At 44.9% G+C, this 15976-nt stretch overlaps 1 protein-coding gene across 3 annotated transcripts in view; it reads right to left on the bottom strand.

Annotated features, from left to right (window-relative positions):
- abcf3 (ATP-binding cassette, sub-family F (GCN20), member 3) overlaps positions 1-15297 on the bottom strand; it is a 252315-nt gene extending 237018 nt beyond the window's left edge. Inside the window, exons 1-3 of one of the 3 annotated variants that reach the window (XM_072254865.1) lie at positions 15178-15297; positions 8847-8991; positions 3095-3171 (exon numbers count right to left, since the gene is read on the bottom strand). In XM_072254865.1, coding sequence (XP_072110966.1) covers positions 3095-3171; positions 8847-8991; positions 15178-15250 — 295 coding nt within the window. In that variant the 5' untranslated portion in view covers positions 15251-15297. Of the gene's footprint in view, positions 1-3094; positions 3172-8846; positions 9051-15019; positions 15152-15177 lie in introns of those variants that run through there. The other 2 variants (XM_072254867.1, XM_072254866.1) reach the window with 2 other exon arrangements.
- Between the last annotated feature and the right edge of the window lie 679 nt (positions 15298-15976).

The following is a 15976-nucleotide window of genomic DNA, read 5'->3' as shown; positions in this document are numbered from 1 at the left end:
TCTCTATTTTTGCATAAATATGACCTAAAATATGATCAGATCTTCACATAAGACCTAATGCTACATAAAGAGAACCTAAATTAAATATATAACACAAAAAACATACTTGTTCATTTATTTATTGAGAATTAGAGAAAATTCTACAGGGTTTACAAACTTTCTAACACCAATGTACAGGTTCAAAGTTCATAGTAAATTTATTCTAATTGTACATATATGTCACCATATAAACCTTGAGATTCATTTTCTTGCAGGCATTCGCAGTAAATTCAAAGAATACAAAAAAAATCAATAATAAGTAAGTGATAAATATTGAGAACATGACATGAAGTGTCCCTGAAAATGAGCCTATAGGTTGTGGGAACAGTTCAGCGTCGGGGTGAGTGAAATTATCCCCTCTGGTTCAAGAGCCTGATAGTTGAGGGTTAATTATATTTCCTGATCCCGATGATGCAGGTCCTGAACCTCCTGTACCTCCTTCCTAAAGGCAACAGCAAGGAGAGAGAATGGCCTGATGGTGGGGGTCCTGGATGATGTATGATGGGTTAGTAGGTTAATTCGTCACATGGATGTAACTAGATGACGCAGGCTCGTTTGGCCAGAAGGGCTTGCTGTCGTGTTGCATCTCTAAATAAATTAATTAAACAAACCGATCCCGGCAGCACTGCATTGGTTACAGGTTGCCGATTTGAAATTACCTCCTTATTCCAAGTCACTCCTTTCTGCTAATTATCCAGTCCTCTCTCTACACAAGCACACTACCTTGTTAAATAATCCCATGTGCAGCACTTCATCAAATGCATTTCCACGTTATAGGAAGGACGTGAAAGCTTTAGGGAGGGTGCAGAGATTTACCAGGATGATGCCTGGATTAGAGTACATCTTATGAAGACAGGTTGAGCGAGCTGGGGCTTTTCTCTTTGGAGTGAAGGAGGATGAGAGGTGACTTGATAGAGATGTACACGACGATGAGAGGCATACATCAACTGGATAGCGAGAGACTTTTTTGCAGGGCAGAAATGGCAAGTATGAGGGGCCATAACATTAAAGCGCTGGGAGGAAATTTAGAGGGGATAACAGTAGTAGGCAGGGATGGTGGTAGATGTTGTGCCACTATAACATATTGCAAGATGAATCTAACCCATCCCTTCCACATTGCCCTCATTTTTCTATGTATCCAGCTAAGAATATATTAATGAGGCAACTCAGGTGCCTCATCCAGAAGTTTTTTTTTAAAAAAAGTGGTTAGACTGGCTGCCTTTTGTTTTAGGTTTTATAGAGCCAAGATGGCACCAGTTAAGCATGGTGACATGTTGTAGGCTGCTTACAAAACTTCTAAATATACCTCGTTTGAACTATACTCTCTGCAACCTGCAGCTTGTAAATTCCATTAACGATTTCTTTTTCCCTTTTGTAATCGCAGTTACTTGTCCTTTGTACATCGGTCGTTTGCCCATACTGTTGAGTGTGGTCTTTCAATGATTCTATTGTTTCTTGGAATTACTGTGCATGCCCATAAGAAAATGAATTCAGGGTGGTATATAGTGATGTACAGGCACTTTGATAATAAATTTTACTTTGAACTTACCTCGCAAGCAATGCATTCCAAATTGCAATCACTGCCCAGATTCTTCCTCAAATCGCCTTTATGCCTCTTACTCACCTTAAACCTACGTTTTCTAAACCCAGACACCTCTTTCATGGGGAAGAGATTCTTACGATCCAAGATAGAATTGTGCCTTTCTTGGTTTTATATTTGAAAAGTCTCTGTGTAATATGTTACTACTGCACAATACAGTACAGGCCCCTTCAGCCTTCAATGTTGTGCCGACCTTCAACCTCCTCCAATATCGATCTAACCCTTCCCTCCCACATAGCCCACCATTTTTCTATCATCCATGTGCCCATCAAAGTGCCTCCTAAATGTCCCTACTCTATCTGCCTCTACCATCACCCCTGGCAAGCCTTGCCGCACGCTCATCACTCCCTGTGTAAAACGAAACTACCTCTAGCATCCTCAGAAGGTGGCATTACATAGAAAGAACTTTCATCTATGAGTTATCACTCAGAAATGTGCGCATGCGCCGGTAGTGCATGCAGCCTGTTACAGCCATTCCAACTAGTTTTCTTACTTTTTTAACTTGCGTTATTTGTTGCATTTTTTTTCACGGTAACACGTTGCAGCTGCACCCTTTCTAACATGCTGGTGGAGAGAGTTTTATTTGGGCTTTTAGTACTGGAAATAGTTACATTCGGACACGTCTCATTAGCGAGGCAGCAGGATGGCCGCATTGTTTATTCCAGGGACCAGCTGACTGAGCTTATGCCAGCCGGTTTAGCGAGCAGAGCGGCAGACACCCTGGCTGAAATCTGGAGGAAAACACACAGAGGATGCAGAGGGGGATCAAAAAGGCGAGGAAAGAGGACCAGGTCGAGACAACAGAGACTTATGGAGAAGGTGAGTTCTCCACTTGGATTGCACGTGCTCATACCCAACCAAAACTTTTCCGTGGAGGGCTTCCAGACCATTCGGGCTGACCGGAAGTGCACTGAGAGTAGTAAGCATTAAGGAGTTGGGGGCTTGCTGTTCTGGTTAACAACGGATGGTGCAATCCTGGTCATATTACGATCGAGGAATGTGTTTGTAGACCGGATATTGAACTCTTTGCTGTTGGACTCCAGCCATATTCCACCGAGATACAACACTGGGCGTCATGGGAGGTTGTTCCTGCCTGTGGCCATCGAATTTTGCAGCTCCTCCCGTGGAGGGTCAGACACCCTGAGCCAATAGGCTGGTCCTGGACTTATTTCCATCTAGCATAGTTTGCACATTGTTGTTTGATTGTTTGTGGTTTTTGTATTTCTATACTTATGCTCTATTCTTGGTTGGTGCAGCTGTAATGAAATTCAATTTCCCTCGGGATCAATAAAGTATGTCTATGTCTATTGTCTAAATGATGAGGGTTTACAGTGAAAAATAAAATGCTACTTTCAAAAGAAAGTGAGGAAAATAAAAGGTGACAGAATTGGCTATGAGAAAATCATAAAATAAAAACACCGCATTTAACCTAAGAATACTGAGAGTATTACTCACCCGAGTTGCTGGCTACTTTTGAGAGCTGTATTGGTGCTTTCAGCAATACATTTGATTTTGAGGAGTTGGATGTGTTTCTGGAAAGTAAAAACACAAAGGATTACACTAGCCTGCCTGGCTCTTAGAAACATTCATTTACAGGCGAAACTACCCACACGGTATGAGAAATTTGAAAATAATGAAGAACTTTATATTTTTTTGTTGAACTGCTTAATTGTTATTTTCTTTGCAGCTTAACAATTTAGGCCTGCTAGTATAACTACTTGTATAATGCAACTGTTTAGTATGTTTCCTAGTGGTCACAGTATGTATAAGCAGTTGTTCAAATTGTATGATTCTGGAAAGGTCTGGAAGCTTTTCTGGTGCTTCCAGAGCTTTTCAAGGGGCATCTGACTAATTAAAACTCTTATCTACAAATTTGAATGGACTGTTTCTTAGAGTATCTATGGGTATAAAAAGAGCTGACCACACAGCTCCGCCACCTTTGTTTCTTCTCTCCCTTCCACTACTAGCCTCTGCTCCTATTACTGTCTGTTTTAGATTTTCTTTGTCCTATTAACAATTAATAATTGTGAAGCAACAAGTTTTGTGCCTCTTTCCTGACTTCTCAAAGAACTTTGGATTAAAACATAAGAATCCAACAATTTTAAACTCTGACAACATAGAACATGGAATAGTACAGCACATTACAGCCCTTCGGCCCACAATGTTGTGCCGACCCTCAAACCCTACCTCCCATATAACCCCCCCACCTTAAATTCCTTCATATTTGACAAGGAGCCAGAAATAAAACTAAGTAATTTTCAAGAGTATAAGGTGGCATCAAAATACGCAAATAGAGTCAAAACCCAAAACAGGTGTCAATATTTGCTAAAGCCGAATAATCGTATAAATGTTACATTAGTTTATTAAATGGACCAACACACTCAGATTTATTTATCACATATACATCGAAACATACAGTGAAATACCTCACCTGTACTCCCTGGAGTTTAGAAGAATGGGGGGGGGGGGAGAAAATCTCACTGAAACTTATCGAATACTGAAAGGTGCAGACAGAGTGCATGTGGAGAAGATGTTTCCTATAGTGACTGAGTTTAGGACCAGAAGGCACAGCCTCAGTACAGAGGGAATGTCTATTTAGAACAAAGATGAGGAGGAATTTCTTTAGAGGTTCTTGATTAGTCAGGGGGTCAAAAGTTACGTGGAAAATGCAGGAGAGTGGGGTTGGACAATAAATCGGCCATGATGAAATGGCGAAGCAGACTCGATGGACCGAATTGCCCTTATTCTATTCCTAACTCGTATGGGCTTACGGTCTGTGTCAACAACCTAAGGATGAGTTGGGGGCATCCCGCAAGTTTCAACATACATTCCAACGCCAGCACTGCATGTCCACAATGTTTATGAATTAGTCACAAACTCTATCATAGAAACATAGAAAACCTACAGCAGAATACAAGCCCTTCGGCCCACAGAGTTGTGCCGAACATGTCCCTACCTTAGAAATTACTAGGCTTACCTATAGCCCTGTTTTTCTAAGCTCCATGTACCTATCCAAAAGTCTCTTAAAAGACCCTATCGTATCTGCCTCCACCACTGTTGCCGGCAGCCCATTCCACGCACTGACCCCTCTCTGAGTAAAAAAACTTACCCCTGACATCTCCTCTGTACCTACTCTCCAGCACCTTAAACCTGTGTCCTCTTGTGGCAACCATTTCAGCCCTGGGAAAAAGCCTCTGACTATCCACACGATCAATGCCTCTCATCATCTTGTACACCTCTATCAGGTCATCTCTCATCCTCTGTCGTTCCAAGGAGAAAAGGCCGAGTTCACTCAACCTGTTTTCATAAGGCACGCTCCCCAATCCAGGCAACATCCTTGTAAATCTCCTCTGCAGCCTTTCTATGGCTTCCACATCCTTCCTGTAGTGAGGCAACCAGAACTGAGCACAGTACTCCAAGTGGGGTCTGACCAGGGTCCTATATAGCTGCAACATTACCTCTCGGCTCTGGAATTCAATTCCACGATTGATGAAGACCAATACACCGTACACCTTCTTAACCACAGAGTCAACCTGCACAGCTGCTTTGAGTGTCCTATGGACTCGGACCCCAAGATCCTCCTGATCCTCCGCACTGCCAAGAGTCTTACCATTAATACTATATTCTGCCATCATATTTGACCTACCAAAATGAACCACTTCACACTTATCTGGGTTGAACTCCATCTGCCACTTCTCAGCCGAGTTTTGCATCCTATCAATGTCCTGCTGTAAGCTCTGACAGCCTCCACACTATCCACAACACCTCCAATCTTTGTGTCATCAGAAAACTTACCAATCCATCCCTCCACTTCCTCATCCAGGTCATTTATATACAAATCACGTTGAGTAAGGGTCCCAGAACAGATCCGAGGCACCCCACTGGTAACCGACCTCCATCCAGAATATGACCCGTCTACATCATGTTACGAAAGATATTTATTAGTGGGGGCCCTTTGTCAGTCACCTGTAAAAGGAGCCATGAGCCTTTAAGGCTTTCATTGACCTCTCCTGTTGATCAGCTGGGATTCAGCCATTTGCATTTTCTTGCTTTTCAGGTTGCCACATCATAATCACCACACTATAGGAAAAATGTGGAGGCTTTGGCAAGGGGACCGAGGAGGTTCACAGTGAAAGTCAAAGTACATTTATTATCGAACAGGCAAGCAGCCACAAAACAAAGAAACAAAGAATCTACAAGAAAATGCACACTACACAGACTATCAAACATCCAATGTGCAAAAAAACAAATTGTGCAAACAATAAAAAAGCAATTAAAAAACACAGAACATGAACCACACGGTCTCTGAAAGAGTGCCCACAGCCACAGAGCTGCTGAGGGTCATCCCATGCCTCAATGCCTTAATCTTTCTAATCTGGCTCGGTGCTTGAATCAACTAAACATCAGCTGACTTTTCATCGTCAGACCCGGGCCCCACCACTTCAGTATGGCCCAAAGTACACTCCATCCATGGCCACTGCAGCCGTTACTGCATTTTCGAGAGTCCAGTTCACCGAACGCTTTCAGACACTGCAAAAATACCAGGTTGCAGAGACGGTTCAAAAGTACACTTCCAAAAAGGAAATTACAGGCTGCAAACTGCAGTGATTGTAGTGCAGAGAAAGTATATTTGGTAGAATAGTTAGTAGTTTGGTTATCTGCCCACAAAATGTCACCACGTCTTGCCAGCACCATCTTGGACCACCAGTATGTTGCCAAATTTGAAGCGTATTAGCTTAAGGAGAGGTTCGACACACTTGGGTTGTTTCCTCTGGGTGTCAGAAATTGAGCAATGGTGCTACAGAAGTATATAAAAATTACTGAAGACCGAGACAGAACAGGGTGAAAATGGCAGACACTAAAGTAAAGAGGATGATGTTCCTAGAATGTTACAGCAGAGGCCCTCAGCCCACAATGTTGTGTTTACCTTTCAACATACTCAAACCAGCCCTCCATTTTTCTAACATCCATATGCTTATCTGAGAGATTCTTCAATGTCTCTAACGTATGCGTCTCTACTACCACCCCTGGCAAATGTAGGACTTGCACGGTGAAAGGTAGGGCACTAAGGAGTGTGGTAGAACAAAGGGATGGGGAATACTGGTGGATAACTCAGTGAACGCAGCATAAAGAAAGGTTTTGGCGCATTGGCCTTTATAAATTGAAGTATTGAGTACAGCAGATGAGATGTTATGTTGGGAGTTGTATAAGACATTGGTGAGACTTAATTTGGGGTACTGTGTGCAGTTTTGGTCAGTTATGTACAGGAAAGATGTAAATAAAACTAAATGAGTACAGAGGAAGTTTGGAAGAATGGTGCCAGGACTTGAGGACCTGAGTTTTAGGGAAAGGGTGAAAAGGTTTGGACTTTATTCCCTGGATCATCGGAGAATGGGAGGTGATTCAATATAAAAAGATACACAAAATCATGGGGGGCATAGATCGGGTAAATGCAAGCAGGCTTTTTCTACTGAGGTTGGGTGAGACTAGAACTAGAGGTCATAGGTTAGGGTGAAAGGTTAAATATTTAAGGGGAACATATGCAGAACTTCACTCAGAGGGTGGTGAGAGTGTGGAATGAGTTGACACAGGAAGTGGTGGGTGTGGGTTTGATTTAAACATTTTATGAGAAGTTTGGACAAGTATGTGGATGGTAAGGGTATGGAGCCCTGTGGTCCAGGTGCGGGCAATGGGCGATGGGACTGGTCAGAATAATAGTTGGGCACGGACTAGGTGGGCCGAGGTGACTGTAGGGCAAACTCCTGGGAATAAATCCAGCCTATCCAACCTATTTTACAAGTGAAGAATGTCATTTTTGACGTCTCTTCTGCACTCTTTCTAAAGCTGTCAACATCCACCCTGTAGGTGACAAACTATACGCAATTATACGTTTTTTTCATAAACTTGAGATTCTGCAGATGCTGGAAATCTTGAGCAGCACACACAAAATGCTGGAGGAACTCAATAGGTCAAGCAGCATCTATGGAAATGAATAAACTGTTGACATTTCGGGGAATGATCCTTCATCATGTGGTCCTGATGTAGGATCTCTCCCCAAAGTGTCAACCATTTATTCCTTTCCAATGTTTTTATACTCAGGCATCACAAATGCCATTTTCACTGCCCTGTCCATTCATGTCTCCAATGTCAGGGTGTTAATAACTTTAACTCAAGGGTTGCCCTGCACACCAAACTTTCTATGGTGCCAGCCATTATTGTACATGTTCTGTTAAGGTCAGAAATAGGTACACTGTTTGTGTGGTACACTGTGGCCTCCAGGAAGCCTCAGGACAGCAAACAACCTTCTAGGAGAACAGTGCATTGAGCAGCATTTGTGGGAGAAAGGAATTGTTGATGTTTTGGGTTGAAATCCATCTGCAGTTTCTTGTGTTTCCACAATTTTGGCAAGTTTGATACACTGTATTATCCACTGGGGTACTGAACTTTGCTCGTATGTAAGCCTGATATTGCGGTGTATGGGTTAGCACCTCTGGTTAAAGGACTTGTCGCGTCCATTCTGGGACTGCTCACTCACCTTTGGGACCCATCGGACACTCAGCTCTCATCTGTAGTTGCCTGACTGTCTGCATGCAATAGCAGCCACACCCCAGCACACTGTTTCGACAGGCAGGCTTAAAAAGGCGAGGGTCGCAGGCTGGCCTCTTAACTGGTGAAATAGGAACATGTCTGTCCCGGCATGTGAAGTCGGACTGGACAGAGGAGATCCACAGTAAGATCCAACGCCCAGGAAGGTGGCTCTATAACGTTTTGTGGAGAGAAAAGGGCATGACAAGGCACAGACAGTCATGGACATCCACTGCAACCAAGGAAGACCCCAGTTCACAACAACCACTTGTACCACTGGACCTGGACTTTCTAGGTCGTGAGAGTGGACCTGCCCCAGTGCAATGGCTTTTCCACTTTAAAAACTCTCCCTCACAATTTTCCTGCCACGTTTGGATACGACAGACAACCAACAAGCCCGATATTCCTACTCAGACAACTCAAGTTCTCGATATTTATTGCTTATTTATTCATTGTTATCATTTTCTTTTCTTTCTATATTTGCGCAGTTTGTTCTCTTTTGCATATTAGTCATTTGCCTGTTTCTGTTGTGAGCGGTTTTTCATTGATTTTACCGTGTAATTTAAAATGATAAACAGTAAACAAAACATCAATAAAAACAAGAATGAAAACATTTACTCACAGTTTAAGCGTATTGAACATTTTCTGACAGATCTCACGCACATCATCTTCATTTTTTGAGGCCGAGACTTCCTGAAGAACATCTCCAATGGCCTCAAAAATCTCATCCACAGATTCAAAATCAGCAGCACTGCTGTCCAGCACGCCTGAGGAAAACAAGGCATTGCCCTCAATTGGACTGATTCCACAATGCAAACCAGGTAAACTGCAACACACAGACAAAATAAACCATAAAAAGCTGGGGCACTAACGGTAGTGTAGCGGTTAACACAACGCTATTACAGCTCGGGGCACTGGAGTTCAAATTACAATCTCAACACCCTCTGTAAAGAGTAACTGCACGTCCTCCCTGTGGAATGTGTGGGTTTTCCCAGGTGCTCTGGTTTCCTCCCCCAGTCCAAAGACCTACCGATAGTAGGATAATTGGTCCTTACAAATTGTCTCATGATTAGGTTAGGATTAAATCAGGATTGTTGAGGTTGCTGGGTTAGCATGGCTTGAACACTATATATTCCACACTATATCTCTAAATAAAATAAATAAATTTAAATGCAGACAATTGCGAGGTTTGCAATTTGGTAGGATCAATCAGAGTAGATGGTAAATGGTAGGGCACCGAAGAGTGTGCTAGAACAAAGAGATCTGGGAACACAGGGACCAACGATCAGAGTTCATTTCCCACCGCTGTCTATAAGGAGTTCGTACGTTCACCCCATGACTTTGTGGGTTTCCACCCACATCCCAAAGGCGTACAGCTTAGGGTTAGTAAGTTGTGGCCACGCTATGTTGGCATGGATACACTTGAGGGCATTTGCCAGACCTCACTTGGAGTATTGTGAGCAGTTTGAGCACCTTATCCAAGAAAATTGGAAAAGGTCCAGAGGAGGTTTACGAGAATGATCCCAGGAATGAAAGGGTTAATGAATGAGGAGCATTTGATGGTTCCAGGCCTCTACTTCCAGGAGTTTAGAAAAATTAGGGGGATCTCATTGAAACATTTCAAATTCTGAAAGACCTAGATAATAGTGGATGTGGAGAGGATGCTTCCTATAGTGGTGGCGCCTAGGACCAGAGGGCACAGCCTCTGAATAGAGGGACATCCATTTAGAACAGAGATGAGGAGGAATTTCTTTAGCCAAAGGTTGATGAACTTATGGAATTAATTGACACAGAGGCTAAGTCATTGAATATACTTAAAGTGGAGTTTAATAGGTTCTTGATTAGTCAGGGCATCAAAGGTTACTGGCTAAAGGTAGGGGAATGGGATTGAAAGGGATAGTAAATCAGTAATGATCGAATGACTAATTCTGCTCCTATGTCTTAGCACTGCAGAAAATGTACTCAAGCTGAAAACCAATGTTAGATAGAGATACTTCATTGTTCCCAAAGGAAATTAGTGTCTCAGTAGCACAGATATACAATAAAAAATAAAACACAAGTTACCTTAAAAATAAGATGTACAAGATTTACAAGTCAAAGATTACAAGTTTTACAAATTCACACTGATAAAATGGTAGTGCAAGAATTACCGTAATATCATACAGTAATGGATGCACATTCACACCGTGAAGAAGTGATGGTAGGATTCACAGGGTGTCTGCAATAGCAGGGTGTGGTAAACAGAGATTAATAACAGTCTAACAGGAGGGGGTCATCACTTCCCTGGCTACAGGTTGACTCATTATAGAGCCTAACGTCTGAGGGCAAGAATGGCCTCATAGAGCGCTCTCTGGAGCAGCACAGTTGTCTTCGTCTATCACTGAAAGTGCTCCTCTGTTCAGCCAAGGTGGCATGCAGAGGGTGAGAAACACTGTCCAGAATTGCCAGGATTTTCCATAGGGTCCTTTGTTCTACCACAGTCCCAGTGTGTCCAGTTTGACTCCTCTAACAGAGTCAGCCGATTTAATCAGTTTATTGAGCCTGCTGGCATCACCCATGTTGATGCCATTGCTCCAGCACACCACCACATAGAACATTGTACAGGAGACAACTGGCTGGTAGAATATGTGAAGGAGAGGCCTGCATACTCCAAAGGTCCTCAGTTTCCTCAGGAAGTGGATGCAACCCTTCTTATACACAGCCTCTACTCAAGTCTGTCATCCAGGTGCGCCCCCCAGGTACTTGTAGGTCCTCACCACCAATAGTAACAGGGAGCGGAGCAGAGCAGGCTTCTTCCTAAAGTCCATCACCATCTCCTTTGTCTGACTGATGTTGAGCTACAGATGATTCAGCTTGCACCAATCAACAAAGAGCTCCACCAGGGCCCTGTATTCCTCCACCCATCCTCCCTTTATAAACCCAACAATTGCTGATTCATCAGAGAATTTCTTCAGAGGACATGACTCAGTGTTGTATCTAAAATCCAAGGTATACAGGGTAAACAGGAAGGGACATAATATCGTTCCCTGTGGGGCCCCAGTACTGCTCATAACCATGTCTGACACACAGCTCTGCTGCACAAACTGCGGTCTGCCAGTCAGGTAGTCCGTTATCCAGGAAATGCCAACCTACAGTGAATGGAGCTTTCCCCCCAGCAATGAGGGCTGTGTGGTATTGAGGGCACTAGAAAGATCAAAAAACATGGTCTACACAGTGCTGCCCTGTTTAGCCAAATACGAGTAGGCTCCGTTCAGCAGGCAGATGACAGCATCGTCGACTCCAATGTGCTCCTGCTAGACAAACTGCAGGGGATCGAGGGCAGATCTGACCAGGGGTCGGAGGTGAGCCAGGACCAGCCTCTCGAGGGGCTTCATGATGTGTGAGGTCAGGGCCACTGGACGGTAGTAATTCAAGGCTTTCAGTCAACCCTTCTTGGGTACTGGGACCCCACACATGATGTTTTCCACATAGTCGAGACCCTTTCCAGGCTAAGAGTCAGACTGAAAATGCACTGGAGAGCTCCTCACAACTGTTCAGCGCACTCTTTCAGGACCTTAGGGCTCACATCATCAGGTCCCAATTCTTTGCCAGTCCTGAGTTTCCCCAGAGCCCTTCTCACTTGCTGTTGTGTGCTGGGGCAGCAGGCTGAGGGTAGCAGACACCAACAGAATCAACAAACTTATTCATATGGCCAGTGATGTTGTGGGGATGGAACTGGACTCTCTCACGGTGGTGTCTGAAAAGAGGATGCTGTCTAAGTTGCATGCCATCTTGGTCAATGTCTCCCATCCACTACATAATGTACTGGGTGGGCACAGGAGTACATTCAGCCAGAGACTCATTCCTCCGAGATGCAGCACAGAGCGTCATAGGATGTCATTCCTGCCTGTGGCCATCAAACTTTACAACTCCTCCCTTGGAGGGTTAGACACCCTGAGCCAATAGGCTGGTCCTGGACTTATTTCATAATTTACTGGCATAATTTACATATTACTATTTAACTATTTATGGTTCTATGACTATTATTTATGGTGCAACTGTAACGAAAACCAATTTCCCCCTGGGATCAATAAAGTATGACTCTGACTATGACTAACTTGGACAGCATCCTCTTTTCAGACACCACCGTCAGAGAGTCCAGTTCCATCCCCACAACATCACTGGCCTTACGAATGAGTTTGTTGATTCTGTTGGTGTCTGCTACCCTCAGTCTGTTGCCCCAGCACACAACAGCAAACATGCAAACGTCCGGCAGATGTTAAAAGGACCTCAGTCTCCTCAGGAAATAGAGACAGCTCTGACCCTTCTTGTAGACAGCCTCGGTGTTCTTTGACCAGTCCAGTTTATTGTCAATTCATATCCCCAGGTATTTGTAATCCTCCACCATGTCCACCCTGACCCCTGGATGGAAACAGGGGTCACCAGTACCTTAGCTCTCCTCAGGTCTACCACCAGCTCCTTAGACTTTTTTCACATTAAGCTGCAGATAATTCTGCTTACACCATGTGACAAAGTTTCCTACCGTAGCCCTGTACTCAGCCTCATCTACAGGAGTCTCTCAAAAGACCGTATTGTATCCGGCTCCACCACTGTCACTGGCAGCCCATTCCACGCACTCACCACTCTGAGTAAAAAACTTACCCCTGACATCCCCTCTATACCTACTTCCAGTCACCTTAAAACTATGCCCTCTCATGTTAACCATTTCAGTCCTGGGAAAATGCCTCTGACCATCCACACGTTCAATGCCTCTCATCATCTTATACACCTCTATCAGGTCACCTCTCATCCTCTGTCGCTCCAAGGAGAAAAGGCCAAGTTTACTCAACCTATTCTCATAAGGCATGCTCCCCAAACCTAGTAACATCCTTGTAAATCTCCTCTGCACCCTTTCTATGGTTTCCACAACCTTCCTGTAGTGGGGAGACCAAAACTAAGCACAGTACTCCAAATGGGGTCTCATCAGGGTCCTAGATAACTGTAACATTACCTCTCGGCTCTTGAACTCAATTCCATGGTTGATGAAGGACAATGCACCATTTGCCTTTTTAACCACACAGTCAACCTGCACAGCAGCTTTGACTGTCCTATGGACTGGGACCCCAAGATCCCTCTGATCCTCCACACTGCCAAGAGTCTTGCCATTAATACTATATTCTGCCATCATATTTGACCTACCAAAATGAACCACCTCATATTTATCTGGGTTGAACTCCATTGGCCACTTCTCAGCCCAGTTTTGTATCCTGTCAATGTCCCGCTGTAACCTCCACACTATTCACAACACCCCCAACCTTTGTGTCATCAGCAAATTTACTAACCCATCCTCCACTTCCTCATCCAGGTCATTTATAAAAAATCACGAAGAGATGGGGTCCCAGAACAGATCCCTGAGGCACATCACTGGTCTCCGACCTCCATGCAGAATATGACCCGTCTACAACCACTCTTTGCCTTCTGTAGGCAAGCCAGTTCTGGATCCACAAAGGAAGGTCCCCGAGGATCTCATGCCTCCTTACTTTCTCAACAAGCCTTGCATTTTCAACTCTTTGAATGATTATGTAGAAAGTTTGAAGTTAATAATTCATCTCCTCCTATCTTAGGCCACGAACTTACCAATCACCCCTTGTATGTACCATGACCTCTGGCTGTTCACCTTCCCACTTCAGGATATCGTGGATGCGATCAGAAACATCTTGGACCCTGGCACCTGTGAGGCCAACTACCATCCATGTCCAGCTCCTGGCTTAGCTACTAAACCCAGCAAAACTATTTCTACTGACAGGAGTAGGGGCAAAGATGGGTTACTGGCAGCTTAAAACCAGTCGCTCTGGGCAAATGGGGCTTGTCAGCCATGGTTGGTAGCTCACCAAGGAGAAATAAAACTCTGATCTCAAACCAACACTGCTCTACAACTATACCAACTCACAGGGAAGGATCTGGAAGTAAACCCCAAGAAAAATCCAGAGCTAGAGTTTTTAAGGCAGTCCTGCACTGAGTTTAATGCTGACTGGTAACTCCTGCAACACTGCAGGTGTCAAACTGTATTGGTCCCTATCATTCCATTGGATTTAGCAGTGTGAAGTCTCCAACAATCCCAACCATAGTGTGGGGGGGGTGGGGCACAAAGCTGGGGTTGCAGTCAAAAAGCCCAAAGAATTGTTCAGGATCCCTACCACCCTTCCCACAATCTCTTTGACCCACTACTATCAGGAAGGAGGTGCAGGAGCATCAGGACTAGGTCTGCCAGCCTGGGTAACAGCTCTTCCCTCGGGCTGTGAAACTAATGAATCCGCTGCCACCGTCAAGGTCTCGTCGCTAGGACAGCAAGCTGTTTACCAGTGCTACATACTACACACATCTGTAATATTTTTGGTTTGTGTGCTGCTTTGTGGGTGCACCATGGTCCAGAGCAACATTGTGCATATATATAACCAAGTGGAACAGTCAGATGACAATAAACTTCAACTTAATTTCACCGCACAGGCGCTGGGACCTGACGACCAGCCGTCTCCGGATGTCAGTGCGTCCAGGCCGGCCTATCTATAACACTATAAGGCAAAGGAGTAGAATTAGGCCATTCTACCCATCGAGTGTGCTCTGCCATTCCACCAAGGCTGATTTATGATCCCTCTCAACTCCATTCTGCTTCCTTCTTCCCGTAACCTTTGACACTCTAATCAAGAACCTATCAACCTCTACTTTAAATACACCAATGGTTTGATCTCCGCATGGGTCCGTAGCAATGAATTCCACACAGATTTACTCTATGCCCGGAGACGCGGCGGGATTCACCTTACAAGAGCTGGGACCTGATCTGATGACGAGCCGTGTCCCGGTGCCAGTGTGGGCCGCCGGTCGGCCTGTCTGTGCCCGGTGACGGACAGCGGGAAGGCTGGATGCTGAGTGAAGGGAGAAGAGTCACATCCCCGGCCACCGGCGGTATCCCTCACCTGTCACATATTGGAAGAGCTCCGAGTCGATGTCGGGGAACTCGTGCCTGATGATCTCCACATAGGTCGCCATGTTCTTTTCACGGGCCAGCCGGGTCCTGTCACCACTGCGCCTGTGTGACGCCTCCGTTCCGCAAGGTATGCCGGGACTGGTAGTTCCATTGCTTGAAGCATGAGACTCTCTGGCCTCTAAACTCAGGACTACATTTCCCGGAGGGCAGAGCGGCTCGGCTGAGGGAGGCGGGGTCTGGCGGATGATTGACGGCGGCGGTTGCCTTCCCCCCCCCCCACCCCCTGACAATGTGGCGGGTCGGTCCGGGACGTCAGAGGGCTCCATTTCCAGACAATGGCGGAGCGGACACGATGGGCCAAACAGCCTAATTCTGCTTCTATGGGTGAGCAATGTGCACAGTAATGGAAAATATGAGGCATCATAGAGTTACCCAGCAGGGCAACAGGCCATTCAGCCCAACCCATCTATGCTAACCAAAGTAATGCACAAAAAATGCTGGAGTAACTTAGCAGGCCAGGCAGCATCTATGGAAAAGAGTACAGTCGACATTTCGGGCCGAGATCCTTCCGCAGGACTGGAAAAAAAAGCTGAGTAGATTTAAAAGGTAGGGGAGGGGAGAGAGTAACACAAGGTGATAGGTGAAACCGCGAAGGGGGAGGGGTGAAGTAAAGATCTGGGAAGATGGATGGTGAAACAAATACAGGTCTGGAGAAAGGGGAAACTGATAGAAGAGGACAGAAGGCCATGGAAAATAGAAAAGGGGTAGGAGCATCAGAGGGAAGCAAT

The sequence above is a fragment of the Mobula birostris genome, chromosome 4 (genome assembly GCF_030028105.1).
Source record: "Mobula birostris isolate sMobBir1 chromosome 4, sMobBir1.hap1, whole genome shotgun sequence".
Classification (NCBI taxonomy): domain Eukaryota; kingdom Metazoa; phylum Chordata; class Chondrichthyes; order Myliobatiformes; family Myliobatidae; genus Mobula; species Mobula birostris.
The sequence above is the reverse complement of the archived record's forward strand: the minus strand, read 5'-3'. Positions and strand labels throughout refer to the sequence as shown.